Source organism: Terrapene carolina, unplaced genomic scaffold (genome assembly GCF_002925995.2).
Source record: "Terrapene carolina triunguis isolate 2854851 unplaced genomic scaffold, T_m_triunguis-2.0 Scaffold34029, whole genome shotgun sequence".
NCBI classification, from domain to species: domain Eukaryota; kingdom Metazoa; phylum Chordata; order Testudines; family Emydidae; genus Terrapene; species Terrapene triunguis.
Window position 1 is genome coordinate 4,201,477 of NW_020698380.1, and position 24,047 is coordinate 4,225,523.

General features: G+C 43.8%; 1 protein-coding gene across 1 annotated transcript; it reads left to right on the forward strand.

Annotated features, from left to right (window-relative positions):
• Positions 1–1,356: 1,356 nt before the first annotated feature.
• LOC113405150 (caspase-14-like) lies at positions 1,357–23,974 on the forward strand. Its single transcript, XM_026646064.1, has 7 exons — positions 1,357–1,603; positions 4,110–4,207; positions 7,105–7,260; positions 12,700–12,928; positions 14,748–14,876; positions 20,773–20,882; positions 23,867–23,974. The coding sequence occupies exons 1-7, from the start codon at positions 1,357–1,359 to the stop codon at positions 23,972–23,974; spliced, it is 1,077 nt and encodes a 358-aa protein (XP_026501849.1).
• The last annotated feature ends 73 nt before the right edge of the window (positions 23,975–24,047 follow it).

Below are 24,047 nucleotides of genomic sequence, written 5' to 3' on the forward strand. Positions count from 1 at the left end.
CTGTGACTGAACCCGTCACAGCTACCTCCAACCCATCTATCAGGTACTGGTCAAGGCCCCTGCTTCACCCTCCAACACGTGCACCGTAGCAGGCTTTGCTACTAGATTGGTATAGTGAAAGTTACCTAAAACCATAAAAAATGGCCTTAAGAAGTCAGACCAATAGTCTATCTAGCTCAGTACCCTGTCTTGTGCCAGATGCGTCAGAGGGAATGACCAGAACAGGGCAGTTTTCCAGAGATCCATCCGCTGTCGTCCAATTCTAGCTTCTGGCAGTCATAGGCAGGGACGCTGAAACTTGGGAGGCCAAGGGGCCATGGCCCTCCCATTTTTGAAAGTGGACGGGCCTGTCCTGTCCCTTTTTGCCCAGGGCCCTCCTCTTCACCCACAACGTCCTATACCCTGGCCAGGCCAGAAGCTGGAGCCCAGCCTGGGTAAGAGTGGCCCGGGGAGCTGTGGGGAGCTGTGGACCCTCTGTCTGCCTAGGGTGAGTGCAGGGCCTGAGAGCGGCCACTGACCGGTGTTCCCAACCCCCTACCCAGGGCAGATGGAGGATCCCTGGGTCCCCCCACCTGCCTGTGCAGCTTTCCATGGCCTGGCTGTGGCTCTTTGGTCCCCAAGGCCCCATCCTCAGCCAGAAGCTGGAGTCTGATTGGGGTAAGTGCCAAGTGGGCAACTGTGGGGAGCCACAGACCCTCTATCTGCCCTGGGCGGGGGACCCGTGGACACAAGCCAGGGGCTGCTCTCAGGCCACCCCCACCCTGGGGGGGTGGAGGGGCCCAGGCTCCCCAGTCCAGCTCCGCCAGGGGGTAGAGCCTCGGGGGAAGAGAAGGGACAGGGGGCCCTCAGACCCCTCTCACTTTTAGGAAGAATCGGTGGCCCCTGCTCAGAGATTTAAGGACACTCAGGGTATGCAGTTGCATCCCTGACCATCTTGGCTAATAGCCACGGAGGGACCTCTCCTCCAGGAGCGTCTCATTCTTTTCTTAGCCTAGTTACGCTTTTGGCCTTCACAACACTTACACCGAAGGATTGGCTGCATGAGCATCTCATGCGGTACCCACAGCGCCCATTGATTTCGACGGGACTTCTAAGCACACAGAGAAGACAGGGTCCGACTCGCACCGAAAAGGGGACGTTGGAAACCAGCGAGGAAGCCGCCAGGCCGGAAGGGAGACGCGTGCCTGGAAAGAGCTGGTCACGGTTTCGCTGGGGTGCGGTTGGGGCGCGGCTCTCGCTGGCTTTCCTGTGCCCAGAAATACCTGCTTCGACACCCCGGCTTTTCAGACTCCGCCGTGCGGACGCTGCTTGCCAGAGAGCCGAGGCAGGGCGGGCGGATCCCGGACCGAGCCAGGGATGGAGCGGCTCGTCCACGCCGCCTTGGCGCGGCTGAGCGAGGAGGAGCTGGCGCGCTGCGCGTTCTACCTGCGGAGCTCGGAGCCGGCGCGCGGCGCCCGGGCCGAGCTCCAAGGCGCAGATGGGAGCCCGGCGCAGCTGGCGCAGCGCTACGCTGGCCGGGCCGCCGAGGTGCTGAGAGAGGCGCTCCGCGACACCAGCGAGGCGCTGGCCAGCCAGGAAACGGCGGGAGCAGCGGCAGCGCCAGGTAAAGGCAGCTGGCGAGGGCGGAGCGTGAAGGGGGTCGGGCTGTAACCGGAGCAGCGCCACCGAGTGCGAGGCGCTGATCCGGGCTAGCTGGCACCCGCCACAGCCCCCCTCCCCGGCTCACCTGCCGCAAGCCCCGATCCACGCCGCGGCGAAGGGCCTCTCGGAGCTAGAACGGAGTCGGGAATCCGCCCCCCTGCCAAGACAGCCCCCACCCTCGGGCTAGTGCGGGGGCTGCAGGATTCCAGCCCATTGCCTATCAGCTCAGTGAGCAAAGCCCCCCCCCTTCAGTCCACGTGTGTGTGTGTGTGTGTGGGGGGGGGGGGGGGGGTTAATATTAAGTACCGAACAACAGCTTTCACCCCCCAGCCACAAAACAGGGGTCTGTGTTTAAACAGCCAGGGGAGCCATCCAGCTACCCCTGCCCTGTCTGTTGGAGTAGGCAGCTCTCTGGTTTTGCTAAAGAATTAGACTAGACAGAGGGAAGCACGGCCCTGTGTTTCAAAGCATGAGAGAGGTGAGTGAAAAACCTACGAGATCTGTTAAAATAGGAAGTCCAGGGGTGCGTGAGTAGGTACTGACAGTGCTGGAGATAAAGCTCCAATAGTACGTGGTCCCATTCTCACAGCCGCTACAGAATTATATTGTTCTGGCAAGCTAGCCCGCCGGGACTCTATTTGTTTCCTGTAGGCACAGCCCCGGTGCATTATCTCTGGATCACAGATTCAGTGCCTGCAGGTATGAACTGGCGTTATCAACCATTCAGACTGAAAACTAGGACATCTAGCCAAGTGAATTATGTAATCCACAGGTGGAATCGGCTGCTAGTGAAAATGAGGGCAAAACTCCCACTGACTCCAATAGGAGCAGGATTTCACATCACACCTGCAAAACTAAGCAAGGCTCATGAACAGACATTTGTTAATAAGAAATAAGAAAGACTGTGCCCAGGCTGGAGATTTACATTGCCAATCCCAGTATTATAGCTTTCCTTTTGTGTTTGAGAAACTAAACTGAAAACTTAAAAAGAGGGTCCCAGAAATAGGCTGTAAAGATGCACTTCACCTGACTAAGACAGTAATTTAGAGAGACAGGGTGGGTGAGGTAATATTTCTTATTGGACCAATTTCTGTTGGTGAGAGAGTCAAGCTTACACAGAACTCTTCTTCAGGATATTACCTCACTTACCTTGTCTCTCTAATGTCCTGGGGCGAACACAGCTACAACACCACTGCAAACCACAGACACCAACCCAGGAGCTGGAATCAAAATGTTTTTCCAGTTTTGTTTATATAATCAAAGTTAATATCCTATAACTTGGCAGGTTGAGAGCTGATAGCCAATAAAAAAAATTAATGTAAACAGGACATAAGCCTGTTATCCTCAATTTTTATATAAGTCTGACCCAAACAAAATCACTATTTCCTTCTATGAGAATTTTACATAAGTAAAGCTCATAATCCATACAGACAAAGTTTTAAGTGTAGAACAATAAGTCTGTTATATATTAGGGGTTCTGAAGAGATTGTGGTCAAAACAACAGTTTGATACCAATTAAGTACTACTACTATTTTGTTTAAAATGAGTTTTTCCAAGTTTTGATATAACAGACAGTTCACTCCTGTAGTTCTTGTATAAAATAGAATGTAGGTGATGCTAAAAAAAAAAAAAAGTGAAATGGAATTAAAAGAGGATTGAAACTCAATTTACAGACAGTGCAGTACAATACAGACAGGGTTTGAATGTTAAACATTTAAAATGAGGAACACTCCTCTGCAGTCCTCTTCCTATTTTTATTAACTTATTTTAAGGGAAGGGAACAGTCTTCCTTTCCAAATCAGTCCCTGAACATAAGTAACTTAAATGCAGAATAATAAGCCACCAGATAAAGATTTAGAAGTTAGTTTCCAGTTGAGGTAAAGTTCAGCACAGCAAGTTTACAGTGTATGGGCCAGGGTGAGGCTCTATTTTGGGCTTCTCTCCCCAAGGCCTTTTTGGCCAGAGATTTTGTATTGGTGCTGCCTGCCACTGTTTCAATTTAAATGGTAGTAGCAACAGTAGGAGAACTAGTGTAGATAAGGCACTGGCAGTATTTTAACCATGGTGTCAAGTAAAGTTTCTGAGTAGGCTTAGATAACACTGTGCTTAATATACTGACAGCTGCCTTAACTCCTAGTCACTGTTGCCACGAGCAGTGGAGTTGGAGCAATACTGAGAAACTTGACAAAAAAAGCCTAGTTCAGACACAGGCTTAACTCACCTGGTCCAACTGCAGAGCGGGAGAAGCATATTCCTAGGCCTGCAGTGATGTGTGCATTTAGCATGGGGGGGAGGGGGAGGGAAGATTCTGAATCTGGTTTGTCTCTATAGCAGTTTGCATTGTCCAACGTGTCAATTGTGACTTACAAAAAATTAGGAAAGGAAGATATTAAAAAGTCATACTAAAACAGCTTCACCTGTCATTTGAGCTGCACTTATAAATTACTTGTTTTTAAATATCCACACAGCTGCTGTACTGAGAACTGGTGAACAACAAACCGGGAATCGGAGAAGTGATACAAGTTTTAAAGGAAGAAGAACTGAGCAAAGTGACTATGACGAACTGGTAATTGTACTTATTTTTCAGTTTTCTCAGAACAGTTCAATACCCATGAAGCCTCTGGGCCAAGTTCTCCTCCCAGTTTTATGGGTGCAACTTCCCTGGACTTCAGTGGGAGCTGCCCTTGTGTGACAGAGAGCAGAATCGGCCTGATATTTGTAAATAATTGAATTTTGCTGAATTATGCAGTTCTCTCAGGTTAATAGAGATGACATTGAATAGTTTGCTTAATCCTGCTATACTGTGGGCTGGAGCCTGAGTACAGCCAGGTTAAGCAGAATTTCCAAAAGGGGATCTCCCTTGGGATTGAGGGATGGAAAGCTCCCCTTGGTATGCAGGTCATGGCCCATCCTATAAACATGGCCAGTTGTAGGGCTTACTACCATGTAACCCCATCAAAATTAATGGGCTTATTCACAGCAGTAATCCATATGTGAAGATATGTTTGCAGAATTAGGCCATTAGCTATTTCATGGCTGTAACTATAGCCCCTCGACGATAGTAGTAATTGCTTCCCCTATGCTCTGTCTACAAGAGGGATTATGGGTAGTGAATTTGCATGATTATGGATCAAGTGGCCACTCTCCTCTCCCTCAACCCAGGATCAGGCATTGTCATGGAGAGTTGGCATGGAGCATTGCTCCTGGAGCAGGATAATATCCTGAGAGAATTTTGAAAAACAGGAAAAGCTTGGAAGCAAATCAGCATCACGTGCAAAATTAAAGGAAGCTATACTTACACCTAAGATACGAATGCTGGAAATATGCCTGTCAACTTTAATAAATTCCCAAATAAAAATAATGAGAGAGGATACAATCCTGGAGCTCTCAGGCTCTGATCCATAAAGGTATTTAGGCTTCTAACCTCTATTGACTTCAATGGAAGTTAGGAGCCTAGATATCTTTGTGGAACTGGGCCTTAGAGGTATAGCTAGGGTGACCAGATGTCCCGATTTTATAGGGACAGTCCTGATACTGCAATTAATAGCAATTTTTTTTTTTAATGGCACTGTTAAATAGAATACCAATTGAAATTTATTAAATATTTTGGATTTTTTTCCTACATTTTCATATATAGTGTTTGTGTTGTAATTGAAATCAAAGTATATATTTTTGTTTACAAATATTTGTACTGTAAAAATGATAAAGAAATAGTATTTTTCAATTCACCTCATAAAAGTACCATAGTGCAATCTCTATCATGAAAGTTGAATTTACAGATGTAGAATTATGTAAAATAAACTTGCATCAAAAATAAAATGTAAAACTTCAGAGCCTACAAGTCCACTCAGTCCTACTTCTTGTTCAGCCAATCGCTAAGACAAACAAGTTTGTTTACATTGAAGGGAGATAATGCCGCCCTCTTCTTATTTACAGTGTCACCAGAAAGTAGGGTGACCAGACAGCAAGTGTGAAAAAATCAGGATGGGGGTGTGGGGGGGTAAATAGGAGCCTATATAAGAAAGAGACCCAAAAATCGGGACTGTCCCTATAAAATCGGGACATCTGGTCACCCTACCAGAAAGTGAGAACAGGCATTTGCATGGCACTTTTGTAGCCGGCACTGCAAGGTATTTACGTGCCAGATATGCTAAAACATTCGTATGCCCCTTCATGCTTTGGCCACCATTCCAGAGGACATGCTTCCATGCTGATGATGCTTATTTAAAAAAAAAAAAAAAACATTAATTAAATTTCTGACTGGACACCTTGGGGGAGAATTGTATGTCCCCTGCTTGGTTTTACCCTCATTCTGCCATATATTTCCTGTTATAGCAGTCTTGGATGTTGGCCCAGCACGTGTTGTTCATTTTAAGAACACTTTCACTGCAGATTTCACAAAACGCAAAGAAGGTACCAATGTGAGATTTCTAAAGATAGCTACAGCACTCCACCCAAGGTTTAAGAATCTGAAGTGCCTTCCAAAATCTGAGGGACACAAGGTGTGGAGCTTGCTTTCAGAAGTCTTAAAAGAGCAACACTCCGATGTGGAAACTACAGAACCCAAACCACCAAAAAAGAAAGTCAACCTTCTGCTGTTGGTGTCTGAGTCAGATAATGAAAATGAACATGCATCGGACCACACTGCTTTGGATTGTTATTGAGCAGAACCCATCATCAGCATGGACGTATGTCCCCTGGAATGGTGGTTGAAGCATGAAGGGACATGTGAATCTTTAGTGCATCTGGCATGTAAATATCTTGCGACACCGGCTACAACAGTGCCATGAGAACACCTCTTCTCACTTTCAGGTGACATTGTAAACAAGAGGGCAGCATTATCTCCTGCAAATGAAAACAAAACTTGTTTGTCTGAGCGATTGGCTGAACAAGAAGTAGAACTGAGTGGACTTGTAGGCTCTAAAATTTTAGATTTGAATTAAAAGAACAAACCAGTTTTTTGTACATAATTCTATATTTGTAAGTTCAACTTTCATGATAAAGAGATTGCACTACAGTACTTGTATTAGGTGAATTGAAATAGTATTTCTTCTGTTTTTTTACAATGCAAATACTTGTAATCAAAAATAAATATTAAGTGAGCACTGTACACTTTGAATTCTGTGTTGTAATTGAAATCAGTATATTTGAAAATGTAGAAAACATCCAAAAATATTTAAATAAATGGTACTCTATTACTGTTTAACAGTGCGATTAATTGCGATTAATTTTTTTAATCGCTTGACAGCCCTATTAGCAACACATCAGTTTGATGTTATAGACAAGGCTATAGAAGCCCAATCCTACAGAGGCTCCCCCAGTCAGTGGGATTTCTCTTAGTAGAGTAGTTGCAGGATTGGGCCCTCAATCGTGTGTTACGTGTAGAAAAACCATACTGTGTTAGAATGCTGTTGTTCAGTTAAGCTACAGATCATTCATCAAACATACATTTTGAATTAACAGGATACGTATGACATGAGCAAAACCCGTGTGGCTTTTATGATGTGTGTGACAACAGGCAGGCACGGTGCAGAAAAGGATATTGAAGTAATGAATAAGTGGTTTGGCAAGTACCAGTTTGAAACGCCTTCTGGAGAGTGCATAGATCCTAATGGGCAGGTAAGTCTTAAAAATTATACCATACCAGGCAGATAGCTTCAAATGGAATGCCTTCCACACCCCTAGTAAGGGCTCACTTGGTGCTATTTGAAGTTGTACTGAAGCAGAAATCAGTACTGTAAAATGTTTAGAAAATATTTTCTCACCAGAGCCCAGAGGTATTGATTATCTTTTATAGACAGGGCTTGGGTTAATTGAAGTACCTGAAGCTATGGATGTGGATCCCTTGATGGCTGATCTTCCCAGGGAAAGGGACAGCCTAATGCAGAAAATGTTTAAAACTTTAGCTCCCTGGGTAGCAATAGAACTTCTGCAAATGAGCTCCCCTCCTCCAATGCCCCACAAATCCAAATGCTTGGGACACTCAGTTTCCTTATCTGCAGCTGTGTGGCTATAGGCTGGCTCGATTAACCACTCTGAATGATTGATTCCAGGCTTGACTTGAGACTATCTGAGCCAAAAAAAATAGTAAATTTAGAAGGTTTTTTCTTCCTTCCCCTTTTACCCCTTAATTGCCAATCTGCTGTACATTATTAGGCTATGGGGCTTTTTCCCTACCTTTGATTGCCCTTTTGTGGAAGGGCTAATCTTTAGGCCTCATGATCTTTGTAAGGGACCGAGACATAGGCAGTGTGGCCTAGCAGTCACAGCTAGGCTGGTATCCATCAGGCAAGGATGACCAAGAGGTGGTAATCAGTGAGCAGGGATCGGAGTAATTGCCAGAGTGAAGATCAATAAGGAAGAGTTAGAGTCAGGCAAGGGATGGAGTCCAGTGAGCTGTCAGTCAAGGAGATCTTGATAATGCTGTCATTACAGCATTGCTGAAACTGGCCCTTTTTCTTCCATAATTCCTTTGTGTGTTTCCTAAGATTATAAAAATCAAGTACAATATTTGGGTCGGATTCTACCTTTGCTTACACTTGTGCAACACTATTGATTTTAATGGCAGTTGTATCTGTGTAACAGAGTGCAGAATTTGGCCCAACAATGTTATTTCTGTGTGCCTGAGGTAATGTGAATAATTTCTAAAATACTGTTGCACCAACTTCCTGCAAAGTTTTTGTACCATATCATGCTGAAAAATAAAAATCTATGAATTTAAGAAAACATGAATGTATTTGAATTTTAAAGGTGCCAGTATAGACTGCATTGAACACCCAAAATGTAGTACAGTATATGAAGTAAAGCGCTTGACAGCTTTCATATTTGCATTTACATGCTAAAGTTATCATTTCTCAGGTCAGTTTCCTTTCTGCTCAGATCCAGTGGTACAGCACCACAAAATCTGTATGTGCAAAAGGAAATGCTTGCATTTTAGAATTCAGGCTCATTCCTGGTATTAAAATGCAAGGCTGAAAAAGCTAATCCATAACCCCTATTTACAAATGAACCCACCCAATCTTGCTCCCATTCAAGTCAATCTGAATTTTGCAATTGATTTCAGAGGGAATAGGATAAGACCTTAGGGATTTCAGTGGGAATTCTGGGGGCACAGCTGCAGAACTGACTTCTAAATACTCTCATGATTCTTCTTTTAAGGAGCTGAGTAAAATTAGATTAGTGGCAGGCAAATGTCAAATGGTTATGAAGTTCTGTAAACTTGTAATTATAAAGCAAACTTTTCAGAACCTCTTTATTTTGGGGCAAAGGGGCTCATGGACTTTCCATCACCACATCCTCATTCTGGAGCATTTTTAAATTAAACAAAGTACATGTTTTGAGGAATCAATTACCCTTCAAAACTCTTCCTTTGCCATTGCTCCCATCATTTCTTCAGTTGAGATAAATTAACTGGAACTTTAGAGTATTTACCAGGAAAAAAAATACACATGCCAAGATCTTTGCCTTGTATCAAAACCTGTAATTCCTTGATATATTTTTTAGCACAGCGGGCACTCACCTCCGTGACATCTCCTGCTAGTCATCCAGGAATTAGCTCAGTTCCAGCGTCAGAGCACCTCCTGCTGGCTGGTGTCTTCCTACCAGTGCCTGCTTCCTCCTGATCTCCACCACTTATAGCACTTCAGGCGCCACATCCCTCCTGGACCCCAGTGTCCCTTACCTTTGGGTGCTGCCCCACAGCAGTGCCCCCACACTCTGGGTCTTCCCTCCTCAGGGAACCCCAATCCCCTAAGTCCACCTCGCCTCAGTAACCCTCTGCTAGTCCTCATCTAGTCCCTTCCCTCAGGAGCAAGCTGCAGTCTGAAGTGGTCACTCATCATCAGCCAGGGGGTTTGGACCTGTTGCCTTTCAAGCCCCAGCTGCCTCCCTGCAGCCCTAGTACCTCCCCTGGCCTTTAGCAAGGCCTCAGCCTGGGGACTCACCAAGCCAGAGCTCCTCAGCTCTGCCTGCCTTTCCCCAGCCCTGCTCTGTCTCAGGTACCCTGCTTGCTGTTCCCAGCAGCCTGGTCCTCTCTGTTCCTCAGCTGGAGCAAGAGTCCTCTCTCAGTCCCTCAGCCTGCCCTTTTATCAGGGTCAGCTGGACCCTAATTGGGTGTGGCTACACCTGTGGCTGTTTACCCAACCAGCCTCCCTTGGCTGCTTTTAATCCCTTCTTAACCGGAGCGGGGTGACCGCCGTGCTACAATTTTAGATGAATAATATCAAGAGTATTGCTCAACTACAGCAGTTTAAATCACAAATCCTTACAGGTCTGATTATGATCTCACTTTGCAAGCGTAAATGAGGATCAATTTTTATGAATTTGCTGAGGTGCCAATTAGATTTTAAAGATGAAATCTAACAAACTAAATTTGTCAATTTGATAAGTTTTATAACTAATATAGGAATGGAATCTAGTTAGGATAACTCCTTTTTATTGAGTCCAGGGAGCGTAACTTACTAATTTTAATGCAAGATTCTATTCACGCCAGCTTTTACTTTGGACAGTATTTCTCAAATCAAGACACGTGATGCTCTTAATCAATCAAGATTTTGATAATTCACCTAGAACCACATATGTGTACAATCAACAGTTCATCAATCAAGTGTAGACCTAGCCAATGTTCTAGGCATGTACTGAACACAAAAATAAAGTCTTGCAAGCAACTGTCATAGACTAAGGTTGAGATTCTGCACTTATCTCATATACCAGTACAAATCATTAACATTTCTAATTACAGTTACTTATGATCATCGGTCATCAATTCTTCAGTACCTCCAACACATTTACCGCTCTTCCCATATTTCTCCAAGTAGTAAGGATGCACTTGTCTTAAAGATACTTTTAAGAATCCCTGTTGTTTGAATGGGGTGGCATGGAGGGGACAAATTTAAATTTTAAGAACAATTGTATAAATTATAGTTTTAAATCTCTTAGGCCAGTTTGCATGGGCTTACAAAGACGAGCATGCTTATAGCAATAGTTAGTTAATATGCAACATATAGTTACTTGAGGTCTCACTAAAGAGTGTAGGCTCAAGATAACTTTCAGTTATTTATATTCAAGATCAGAAAGAGAAATACAAGCTGAGGTGAAATCTCACCATTTCTTTGTCCTGTAACCCAAGAGGAAGTGAAAGCTGTTCACCACGCTGGTCAGTGTCCAATAGCACATCTGGGTTCTGCAGCTAATCAGTAAGCTCTTCTTCCTGTAACCCTGGATGAAGGGAGAGGCTGTTTAACGGGATAAGCAAAACTCTGTGGTCCCATAAGGTGACCCAGTTTATGTATCCTGTTTCAGGGTCTGTTGGAGAAGGGCAATCCTCTGATTTTCTATCTGATGTCCAACTGAGGGCTCAGATTTCAGCTATTTCTCTTTTGTTTCCATTGGTATCCAGTAGATGGCATAAGCATATAACAAATTTCTTCAATCCTTTTCTTATCGGAAGCTTTTTATGTTGGATTAATTTCAAGGATTTTTATTTCAATCCTCTACAGACTAACCTGTTTGCCCTGCAGCATGGGGTCACAGCGCTACTCAGGTTTGGCAGAGCCACCGGTTTCATGACAGAGGGGTGGCCGGACAAAATTTGAGTGAGTAGCGTTTTGACCTGGTGCACAGGGTCACACCACCACTCAAATTTGGCCAGTCCCCTGTCTGTCATGATGGAAGGGTGGCCAGACCCAATCTGCCATGCCAGGCTGCTGCCCAGAAATCTGCCACCCTAGTCAGCTGCCTAGTTTCCCTGTAGCTAGTGCAGCCTCTGATGATGGGCATACATTGATTCTCATTATCTTTAGCTCCAAGAGGAAGCTAAAGGTTTGGAATATGCATAAGGGCAATTGGTGGCAGTCTTAGGCTATGTCTACACTGCTCAGCTTACAGTGGCAGAGCCGTGCCGCTACAGCAGTGCTGCTGTAAGGTACGCAGTGTAGCCACTCTTTGTCGGCAGGAGAGAGCTCTCTTGCCGACAAAATAAAACCACCTCCAACGAGGGGCGGTAGCTTTGTTGATGGGAGAGTGTCTCCTGCCCACAAAGTGCTGTCCAGCGCATTTTGTCGGTAAATTTTTTGTTGGGCAAGGGTGTGGTTTTTTTCACACTCCTGACCGACAAAAGTTTTACCGACAAAAGTGTAGCGTAGACATAGCCTTAGTTGCTGCAGACAGAAGGGCAGAGTGAGAATTGTAGCTGTTAACAATGTTTTTCAGGGCATGTTTGATACCTCTGGCTTCTTACAACTTATAGTAGCTTTATAGTAATATAACTCTAATGACCTTAGTGGGGTTACTCCTCATTTACAATTATGTGAGTAGTATCTGAAGCAGTCTCTAAGGCCCCAATTCAGCAAGGTACTACCTGGGACCTCACTGTCTACTTATTGGTTGGTTAGCACAGGCAGGCAGAGTCCCTGGAGTAATGACAGAGGCACACAGAACATCTCTTTATTAGTGGATGAGGGCACAGAGGGAGCTCCCCTCCTACCAGTAATGCTGCTGACCAAACACAGTTTTGTTTTCTCCCTACAGCAGGAAGCACATTCACCCCTGAACTACCTCTCAGAGTTACTTTCTGCATCAGGGGCCTTTCCCTGCTGGGAGGAACCACTCACTTAGGAGCGATCTGTTGGTGTGCTCAGAAACACCCACTCACCCACCAGTACAATAACTGTTACAATGTTTAAGAAGAAAGTGACAGACTTTATTCATGTGGTTAGTACCATTGATTTCAATAAGACTTTTTCACATGCCTAATTTTAGGCATATGCTTAAGTACCTTGCTGGTTTGGGCTCTAGATCAAGAAGGGAAGAAATCTAAATCACATAATACAGCTTTTTGTTAGCTATTATTATTTATTTGTATTATAGTAGCATCTAGGAGCCCAAGTCATGGACCCACTATGTACAGTTAATGATACTGCAAGGTGTAATAGTGGCTTTAAAACTTTTTATGGCTAATTAAATTGATCTTTTAGCCTTATTATTTCATTTGTTAATAAATAATCTCTTTTGAGAATTAATTGTTTTGATCAGCATATCTAACACAGCTGTTTGTGACAGGAAATATTGCCAGCACTGGAAGAGTTCCGGGATCAAATCAATCAATCTGAGGATGAAATTAGCTGCTGCCTCATTACTCTTATGAGTCATGGGAGGAGTCACGGCCTCATTCAGGGGAAAGATGGTGACACAGTTGACCTTGATGATATATTTGCATTATTCAACAATATACAATGCCCAAAGCTCCAAGAAAAACCTAAAATCTTTATCATTCAGGCATGCAGAGGAGGTGAGCAGGACATTAAGTAGTGTTTGTAGGAGTAGTACTGAATTTCAGACTCTTTCTATGAAGGTTTCATTTCAGGTCTCTATAAAGGGCTTACAGTATGTATTATTAAATCTAGCCCAGTGACCTCAGCAGTTCTCTGTACTCTGGTGTTGGACAGCTGGATTCAGGCCCAGTTCTGGTCTCTCAGTCTCGGAGCAGCCAGCATTGAAAATAACACAGAGAACACGTGTTCCACCCAGAGAGGGCGGCAATGCCTTGTGTTACTGCACAGTGACATCCTGGCCTGTAAATAACACCCCATTACAAAACGCCAAAATGAATCTAACCTATCCTCCTAACCCAGCAGAATGGTGGAGGTGACAAGGGCCTCAAAGTTAGCAAAACTTATGTAATGGAAAATGGGATAGTCCTCAGGGCTCTGATGGGAAACTGAAGACAAACCCCTTCCTCACAAGAAAAGGTACATAAGGCCTGACTTCAATTAGTGCCTGCTCTTATTGGGCAACCTCCTGGCTTAACAGTTTGCCCCCACAGTATCCACAAGGGTATGGAGTACAAATATCCATCTTCTTAGAAAGGCCAGCTTTGCCAAGCAACAGACTTTTTTCAGTCCATTGAATAGTCCCATAAGACTGATTTCACTGATGAAATGCTTGTGGGGATTTGCTATATATAAGATGCAATATTTCACAAGTACAGTTTTATCAAAATTGATACACAGAGTCAGAAATAATACACTGCCATTTTTTACCAGGAGACTGTGTTTCCTAATTATTAAAAGAAAGGGCTGGGAGCCAAAGAGGAATCAGGGTTCCAACAGGCAGACAGGCTCATGGGGTCCTAATAGATTCAGAGAGGCACCTAAAAGAATCTTATCCTAATCATCTGAACCTCATAGATCTCCAAAATGGATATAGAAAGCTCCCAAGAACAGTCTCTTTCATGATATTTTGTGGGGCTCTGGGAAAGATGTAACCAAAACTTGAATCCACCCCCAGTTCAGAGCAGACTTTCGGTTTTAACGCAAGTCAAACATCAACCGAGATCAATGGTTCTTTGCAGACTTGAGCTGTTGCTATTTGCACAACTTTAGACATTATTGTCCCCCATAAGCCACTTCCCCCCACAGCCAGGCCGCACCTTCCTCCCAGACATTGAGACCGTATAGTAGAGTTGGTTGATAAAATTATTTTATTTATCATTACAATATTTGAAATTAAAGTGTTGTTTTAATTCTTCAGGTTACTGAGATACATGATTTTTGTTTTCAAAATTTTAGTGAAATTTTCATCAATTTTTGGTTTCAAAATGTTTTTCAATATTTTTGATTTTTGATTTTTTTTGTTTTTTCTCTTTTATCCCTTTTTCTTCTTCTTTTTCAATTTTTTCCAATTTGCAGTGGATAGAGGGAGGGACAATGGAAAAAAAGAAGGGGGAAAAAAGGAAAAATGACAAACCAGAAAATTGAATTAAAAAAAAAAGGAAGAAAAATCCTGTTATTCATTTTCTAATTTTGAGTTTAAAAAAAGTAAGAATTTCTGATTTTGATAAAAATAATATATTTAAACAAAATGTACTTTACTCAAAAAGTTTCCTCAACTCTGCTATCTAATAATCCAGCTAGCTAGCTAACCCCATTACCACCATATCTCAGTCCCTGCATTCCTTCAGTAGCTATAGGTGGGAGTGCCAGGATGGGAAAATATTCTGATACCTTGTAGCTTTTGTACAAGAGAAACAAGTGTATAAACAGCGCATGTATGGCAACAGGCAGTCATTTTACAGTGTGTTTAAACATATTTCCTTGTCATAAAAACAGGAAAAGAAGACCATGGAGTTGAAGAAATAGAGCATGAATCCAAGGAAGCTAATTGTATTTATAACTTGATAGCTGTCAGGAGGCTGCCAACAGCTAGTGATTACTATGTCGTGTATTCCACTCAAAAGGGTAAGAGAGAGGAGGCCAAGTTAGGCCCCAGTTACATACACGAATTGTGGTTGATTCCAGTGGGGGTTTGTGTGTGTGGGAGTAGAATTTGGCCCTTTATAAATGCAATTTCTGACTAATATTTTTTTGGGTCCAGTTCCAATTTAGTACAGTAGTTGTTATCCCCATTCTACAGAGAGGTTAAATTACTTGCCCAAGGTTACACAGTAAAGCCTGTGGCAGAGCTAGAATCTCTTAACTCTAAGCCCTGTTCTTTAAATACAAAAGTATTTCTGACATAGACTTTGGGGTCTCTCAATAACTTGTATTTCATAGTAAGAGGAAAAGGGTAAGAGATTTATACTGAGGAAAATACAATTTTTCTCTATTGGGGCCAATATCCATACAGGATACAGAAGGAGAATGTGAATTCATGCCAGTAGTCGTATGGGGAACAGAGACTTTTCAATTCCCCAAATGGTGAAACTGGGCATAGTGGAAATGCTGATGTAACCTCACCCTGATATGATAATGAACTCTAACAGTTGGGAGGTGGCCCGGAACAATGGCCTGACGAGCAGGCCCTAGACCAGTGGTTCCCAAACTTTAACAACCTGTGAACCCCTTTCACTAAAATGTCAAGTCTCGCAAACCCCCTCCTAAAAATGAATGTTTCCAGGGATTTTCTCCTTTACCTGAGTATGAAATATAAAAGTAGTGATCTGGGAAATATAAAATTAGTTTTTATTACATGCTTATTACACACTATTTATTATTAATTATTATTGATTAAGAAGCCAACTCAAAGAGTTCCTCCTACACAATCATTCAGGTGTTGAGCAGTCCAGGCAAACAACACATGTTACAACAAAGCTTAAACTTGTTCTTCATAATAATTTTAAAAACAATACTAGCTGCCTATTTAATTTTAAAAAGAGCAAAAAATATCCACCTCCTTTTCCATTTCTTATAAGGAGTCTTGAAGTTTAAATCTCCTCAGTGTGATAGATATGCTTGTTTTGATCTGCTTAGCTCTTGGAAGTCCAGGGCTCCGGGCTGCTGGCCCCCTGCTGTCTGGGGTCCCTAGGGACAGCTCTGTCCGCCATTAGGGAATTTTTTCCTGAGAACCCCCTGTAACATTTCGCGAACCCCAGTTTGGGAACCACTGCCCTAGACGGATAGAGAGATCTCTGGGACACAGTAGGGAGAGGTGGTCTCAGGTTGTCCTGACAGAAAGGGGGTCAGTAAATGGACATTGATTTCAAAAGATGTAAGATTTTCTTTTCTTTTCTCTACGTTTAAAGGCTCTTCTATATGGGAAAGTTATACTGGTCTAAGGCATGAATTTAAACCAATATAGTACTGCTGGTGTAACACCCCATGTGGACACTCTTATTCTCCTATGAGTGCCTTTTTCAGTTTAATTTATGTCACTTGGAAAAAGTAAAGCAAAAAAAGCTTTTCTTTACTAGAATATGTGTATCCACACAGGGGGAAGGGGGTGTATGTAGTGCTGGTAAAGCTATACTGGGAGTTAGGTGCCTAGGTTCCTATCTGCTTCTTTAGGCATCTAAATATCTTTAAAAATTTGGCCCATAGTTAGGAAACCAAGTAAGTGGCTGTTTTTTCAGAGATGCTGAACAGCTGCATCCTCCAAAGAAATTAGCTGCTGCTGAAGTGAAGACTGACATGGGGCTATTAATAGCAGTGTTCACCACTCAGAAAACGGAAACCTATCACACCTCCAGTTTACTGAAACCAGGCAAAAGAATTGTCAAACACAGCTTCTGATGGAGAATTTTACTTTACATTAGTAACAAGATGGGGGAAAATCCACTAAAATTTGGTGTCACGTGGGTGGACTAAGGCACTTGTGCTATATCATGATGGAATGAAAAAAAAATGCGTCAAATTCTTCATTGGATTTTGAGCTAGCATTGTTCAGTTTCATCTGTGACTAGTATATTCTGATCTACTGAGCGGCTGGCGGGGGGGAGAAGGGATCAGGAGTGTGTGTTTGCATTTCTTTGTCCTGATTTCAGTAATGATAATTGCATTAATTTTAATGAATTGCATATTTTTTTAAAGAAATACGACAGTGGGAACTGGAGGTGTGTGAGGGAAAACAGGCCTTGAACTGGAGCTTCCTTTCTCTGGATCTTTTCTTCTCCTTCTACCTTTCTTTTCCAAATTAGCTCTCCCCGCCCTTCCCCCCAGAAAGACTATATTGTTCAACATGTATAAAAACAATAAAGATTTGAACAGGGCTTTCTTTTGTGGGAAGGGTTAGAGGTGGCCTATGTATGGAGTTCAGTAGAGAACATTTCTTGTAGTTGCAGGTACAAAAGTCCCTTACGTTGCAAAGAAGCATTTCCACTAATGCAGTCAAAATTACATATAAGTCTCAGATGTTATTTGACCTTAGCAAATTTGAACTAACGCGAAACCACAAAAACCAAGGCATTCAGAGAAAAAGCCACACAACTACATACATCCCTTCACACTCATCTACATCCACTTTCAAATACACATCATCTCTAACAACCGAGTAAATCAACCACAGTCATCAAGGCAGTGGCAGTTTTAGAGTTAGTGGGCAGCTTCATTTTCGGCACACACACACACCCCCCCCGAGACCCAGCCAAGAAAAAGAACATTCTCTCTTATCCTCCCCGCCCCGTTTTTCATTCTTTTTTTCTTCATCCTCCTCCTATATTATAAGTAATAGGAAGTAAATGAAAATAAAGTGAGGTACCTTGATTGGGGTAGGGGGTTGGGGTGCAGGAGGAGGTATGGGGGTCAGGTTCCGGGACGGAGTTTGGCTGCGGGCTCTGGGCTGGGGCAGGGGGTTGGGGTGTGGGAGGAAAGAGGGATGCGGGCTCTGGGAGGAAGTTTGAGTGTGCGCTCTAGGCTGGGGCAGGGGGTTGGGGTGCAGGAGGGGGTGCGAGAGTGAGGCTCTCGGATGGAGTTTGGGGCTGGGTGCAGGCTCCAGGCTGGGGCTGGGGGTTGGGGTGTGTGGGGAGGAGGGGTGCAGATTCTGGTAGGAAGTTCGGGTGTGGGCTTTGGGCTGGGGGTTGGGTGCAGGAGAGGTCGGGGGGGCGTCGCTTACCTTGGGCAGCACGGCTCCCAACGTGACAGGCACACCTCTCTGGCAGCAGCTCCTAGGTGGGAGGGGCTGGGGGGGTCTCTGCGCGCCGCTCCCGCAGTTCCCGGCCAATGGGAGCTGCAGAGTCGGTGCTGGGGGCAAGGGCAACATGTGGGGCCCCTCCCTCTTCCTCCCCCCCCCCCCAGGCCGCAGGGACATGTCGGCCGCTTCCGGGAGTGGCACAGAGGGAGGGAGGCAGTACAGGCAGGGAGCCACCTTAGCCCTGCTGTAGGCACGTCTCTGCGCGCCCCTTGGGAGGAGGGGGGCAGCGGGTCTCCATGCACTGCCCCCGCCAGCACACGGAGCTGCCTCCCCCCCACCAGGGGCACGCAGAGACGTACCAGCAGCCGGCCACTTCTGGGAGCAGCATGGGGCCACCAGCCACGGAATGCAGGCAGCCTGCCTGCCTGAGCCCTGCTGCGCTGCCGGCCGGGACTCGGGGGAGGTTGTCAGATGAGATTTGTCCTGCATTTTAGCGGCCCCCCTGTCATTGGGGGCCCCGTGCCACCACACTGTTTGTTTCATGGTAAATCTGCCTCTGCATCAAGGGATGCCCGACAGCTTTCACTGTCCCCGTGGCATGACAGAATTCCTGGGGGGGAGAATTTCTTAGTTTGTATTTGTATTGCAGACCTCCCATCAGTCCTGGGTTTTGTGGGGCTGTCCTGCTTTCACCCACAAAATCCCCTGTCCCTGTTGAAGCAGCTTCTGTCCTGCACAACTGGCTGGGCTTGTCTCCTGACTCTGGGCATTTCAACCTGGCCCTGGCAAGAGGGGTTGCAGTGCCACACAGGTTTGACCTGGCCACCTGACACGGGGTGGCTGGGCCACATTTGACTGAGTGGCATTGCAATTCTGTGCACTGGGAGCCAAGTCACAATGCCTGGAGCAGAGTCAAGCCCAGCCAGCCCTGCAGGACAGGAGGCACAGGAGCTGCTACTGCTGTGGGGTGAGCATGGGGTGGGCTAGCTCTTCCACTTTCTTCTCCCTCCCCACCACTTTAGCTACTGGAAATTTTGGCAGATATGGTATTGGCTTTAGGAGCTATAATACCTTGCTATTTGTGAGCAGCATTCAGTTGTTGGGTGGTTTGTAAAGTAAGTGTTACAGTTTATTAGGTCAGGAAGAGCCCCATTAAACTGGTAGTGTTGTCTGGCTTGCCATGAGGGTGTGCAGCCTACTTTCCTCCTTCACCTCCACCCACCTCAGTTTAGGGTGACCAGATGTCCCAATTTTATAGGGACAGTCCTGATATTTGAGGCTTTTTCTTATATAGAAGCCTATTACCCCCACCCCCCACCCCAGTCCCGATTTTTCACACTTGCTGTCTGGTCACCCTACCTATGCATTTGTTATGCAGACAAAACTACACAGGATCGTTTCAGGGGGCAAGACAAAGATGCCACATTTATTATGATAACACAATTTGATTTATGACCAATAACTAATATCTAACACCTATGTATATACACACACACAGACACCAAATGTTCTGCAGCTGCTAGATAGTTACCAGTTCTGAATGTAGCTTGAGTTTGTGGCTTGGGTTCGTAGCTTGTGGCGGCTAACTGGCCAGGAAAGCCGGGCACAAGGAAGGGGTGAGTCTCTGTTGGGCATGCACCGATGCCCTTCCATGTTGGCAGCAGAATGTTACCCTCCAAAGTCTTCCATCTCACCCATCCTTTTTGTAGGCTTTAGTTTGAATCCAGAGTCTATAGGTCTTGCTGTGTCACTCTGCCTCTGGGTTTGGTGTGATTGATCACCCGTCAATTGCAGACGTGACTTTCAGCCTGGGACCTGGCTTTGATCTTCCTTCTATTATACCTTTGTTCTTTTCTTTTTAGGGTGGACTCTTCTTTCTTTGTTAGGGCCCTTGTCTGCATCTTCAGCCGTTGGTGTTTGAACTCTGTTTCATCAGGACAGGCTGGCGCTGGAGGTTGATTCCATCATCCATACATACCTCATTCACACATCTAAACTAAACTAATAAGATTACAGCAGGGTTTTGCAAAAATGAAGGTTGCAGCAAGCTTACAAAATGGAGTAAACGTTGTAAAATGGAGTTTGAATTACAATATGGCAAACAGTGAACAGAAGTAGACAAGTGTAATGAATGGCAAACAGTGAATAGAAGTTACAATATAGACAAGTGTAGTGGATGGCAAACAGTGAACAGAAGTTACAATGTAGGCAAGTGTAATGAATGGTGAACAGAAGTTACAATACTGAAACAGTGCAAGTAAGCAGGAATTGGATTGATAGTGAAACTTACAAAGGCAGTTGGCTGAGCAGCTATGGCTCTTAACAAGCATCTTGATTGTCAATTAGCCAGTTATTGGGGTAACCGGTTTTATGAATGAATGTTGTTTCATTCATAAAACTTTACTTATGAAGTTACATTAATAAAGTGAACAATTAAAAACAATTTCATTCATCAGTTTTACACATTGGGAGGCTGGGTAGCACCATGGTTCTGCCAACTCGCTGCCCTTTTTCTGTTCTCTTGCTCATGGTGGTGAGCAGTGGCAATGCAGGGACTGCACTCCACAGGAAACTCAGAACCACAATCGATTCTAGCTGATCCTAACATGGCTGCACAGGAAGGAGGAGGAGAACCATTATTTCTCCCTTTTCCTCTAGGTGCCCATGTTAGGACTAATGATCACCTGGTGTTAATATGTCTTTAAAAGTTCTTAAGTTGCATTTTAACAAGCAACTTTTATTAGGAAAAATCTAAACTGACGAGCTGTTCCTGCATTTTTCCATCTGTAGGTTATGTTTCTTTGCGTAACACGGAAAAAGGCTCTCGGATGATTGAAGCAATGGATGAGGTCTTTTCAGAGCAAGGCATGAAGTGGCATATAGGGGATTTGTTTACTAAAGTAAGTATGCAACAAAACTGCATAAAGAGTATGTTCAAGGTGACTTGCAAAGGAAAACTAATTGGGTGTCTGCTCTTTATTGCTTCTTTGCAATGTGTGAAGATAGGCTATAGGGTAGGTATTTGGGGTGTTTTAAAGTTTTTCTCCTTTTTCACTTCAGAAATTTGGATTTTGTTTACACTGAAGGGCAAAATTCATTCTTGTTCTGAGGACCAGCATAAGTTCTGTGCAGTACTCACATCTTTAAAATAGCGCTCCAGTGGTATTTAAGGTTTCAGAGTAGCAGCCGTGTTAGTCTGTAGACGCAAAAAGAACAGGAGTACTTGTGGCACCTTAGAGACTAACAAATTTATTTGAGCATAAGCTTTCGTGGGCTACAGCCCACTTTTTTGGATGCATAGAATGGAACACACAGAAAGAAGATATTTATACATACAGAGAACATGAAAAGGTGGAAGTAACCATGCCAACTGTAAGAGGCCAATCAATTGAAATGAGCTATCATCAGCAGGAGAAAAAAAACTTTTGAAGTGATAATCGAGATGACCCATAGAAGGTGTAAGGAGAGCTTAACATGGGGAAATAGATTCAATTAGTGTAATGACCCAACCATTCCCAGTCTCTGTTTAAACCGAAGTTAATTGTATCTAATTTGCATATTAATTCAAGTTCACAGTCTCTCTTTGGAGTCTGTTTTTGAAGTTTTTTTGTTGCAAAATTGCCTCCTTCAAGTCTGTCACTGAGTAGTTAGAGAGGTTGAAGTGTTCTCCCACTGGTTTTTGAATGTTATGATTCCTGCTGTCAGTTTTGTGTCCATTTATTCTTTTGCGTAGAGATTGTCCGGTTTGGCCAATGTATATGGCAGAGGGACATTGCTGGCACAATGGTATTTAAGTGATACATAGACCTTGTGCTGTCATTCTGCACAGGGGTGAATTTCACCCATATGCAGCTGGTAAAATAGTGGAATTGTAATATCTCAAGAAACAAGAGATTGACAACCAAGCAGCTGGAGAGGAGAGGGGATTTTTAATCCGATTGTTTTAAAACTCTTTGAGTAACAACTTATTTACCATCAACACCTGAGACATACTTGGAAGAAAGGATGGTATGATTAGAATCACCACAACTGCCCAGTTTGAGAAAGCTCCCAATATGGGCCTGATACCTCCAGCAAAATCAGGGAAAACTAAACTTAGCATTCCTGATATTTACAAGGCAAAAGCCCCAAATGTTAAAAAATAAGACACTTTCAGGTTTTCTTTATATAAATAAGCAACAATAACAACAACAAAATGGAACAACCTCAGTATTTTAAATTTCCTTTAGTGGTCACCCTTAATTACTGTGTATGTTGGGCCAGATCCTCAGAGCTACACCAGTTTACAAGAGCTGAAAATTTGGTCCATTAAATACATCTAAAGTAATAAAGTTAATAGAGAGCATATACTCTACATGCACATGTGATATTATTGCTGAGTTGACGCAAGTGGCTTTCAAACAAAAAAATAACATCATTTTCACTGTACACACACAAATCAATGAAAAAATATTTCCATTGATGATCATCAAAATTTAGAGGTAGGCAAAGTAAGAAAAATGCTCCTTGAGAAGTCAGAAATCCAGTGATTTAGACTTTTGAATCTGGCTTGTTACAAATGGACTAGCAAATGAATAGTAAAAACAGGTCTGATTTGTTGATCTAAAGATATTTATCATATGATATTGACAATTTGTGTTTTTATATACTGTTAAAGTTTAACTTTTTGAATTTCAACATCTGTTTTCATTAAATAATTGTCTGATTGCTCCCCATAATTTCACACCACTGTGAAAATTTAAATTGATAAAATCTTTTAAAAATAAACATTTGATATTAGCCATTGAAATGATAAAAAAAATAAAATTTGAATTCTGACAAGGCTAGCAATAAGATACTAAGATAAGGTCTGCAAAATAAAAAACAATAAAATAATGTACATGACTGAAAACAAGCTGATTAAAATCATAGGATGCAGGATGGGAGTGGAATACATGGGGGTGGGGGATGCCCAGCCAAGGGCTGGGGTGAGTTGATTTTCACGCACGCTTGCTAGAGAAGTAGTTGACATTTTCACTGTGGAGGCTTGTGTTCAGTTATGTGACAAGTGGGCAGAAGCCAGTTCATTCCTCCCTGTGGTTAAAAAACTACAGCTAGAAGGGCTCAGTGAACACTGCAGAGTTCACCTCAGGCTAGGTCTACACTACCCGCCTGAATCGGCGGGTAGAAATCGACCTCTCGGGGATCGAATTATCGCGTCTTGTCGGGACGCGACAATCGATCCCCAAATCGACGCGCTTACTCCACCAGCAGAGGTAGGAGTAAGCGCCGTTGATGGGGAGCCGCGGAGGTCGATTTTGCCGCCGTCCTCACAGCGGGGTAAGTCGGCTCCGATACATCGAATTCAGCTACGCTATTCGCGTAGCTGAATTTGCGTATCTTAAATCGACCCCCCCCTGTAGTGAAGACCTGCCCTCAGAGAGTTTCCGTTTAATGCTTCCTTAAGGAGGAAGGGATTAGATGAGTCTCAGGCAGAGGAAACAGCTTCTAACCCCTCACCAATCCAAAGGGAAAGGAACCATTAAACCTTCGGAGGGGCCTCTCCATGGTGTTGTTGAGTCTTGCCAACTCGCCAGACAGGAAGAAGCCACACTGTCATTGGCTGCTCCTTCCATGCAGTTCCCCCTCCCCCAGATGGGAGTGCAGTAACAGGTGCTTTGCCTCAAGTAGAGCTTTTGCTTCTTGTTCAGTTGTAGATGAAGATTTAGACAAGACACAAATGCTCCAGGACCCAAAGATGCATGGTCTGCCTTAGGGCTCAGCCTACATTCTTCCCCCCACCCCCCTCAGCCCTGTAACAGATTATGTGTGTAGTAGCATCATTCACCAGTGAAGGTTTGGATTATGTTTTTATTTATTTTTTGATTAAGGTTTTATTTTTCAGATCAATAAAAACCTGGTGCAGGAAACCTTTAATATCCATGGATGCCCTGTGAAAGAGACAATAGTCGTGGAATCAACTCTGACCAAAGCCGTATACCTTGCACCTTAACTGGTTGATCAGTGGAAGACTCACTGCCTTTTGAATTGCGCAAAATACAGACAGTGAATAAAAATAAAATAAA

Excerpts from the sequence above, each read along its gene's own strand:
- LOC113405150 (XM_026646064.1), top strand. The coding sequence starts at position 1,357 with ATGGAGCGGCTCGTCCACGCCGCCTTGGCGCGGCTGAGCGAGGAGGAG. Across the intron at positions 4,208-7,104 it reads AAAGTGACTATGACGAACTG|GATACGTATGACATGAGCAA; the intron begins GTAATTGTACTT and ends TTGAATTAACAG. Across the intron at positions 20,883-23,866 it reads TAGGGGATTTGTTTACTAAA|ATCAATAAAAACCTGGTGCA; the intron begins GTAAGTATGCAA and ends TTTATTTTTCAG.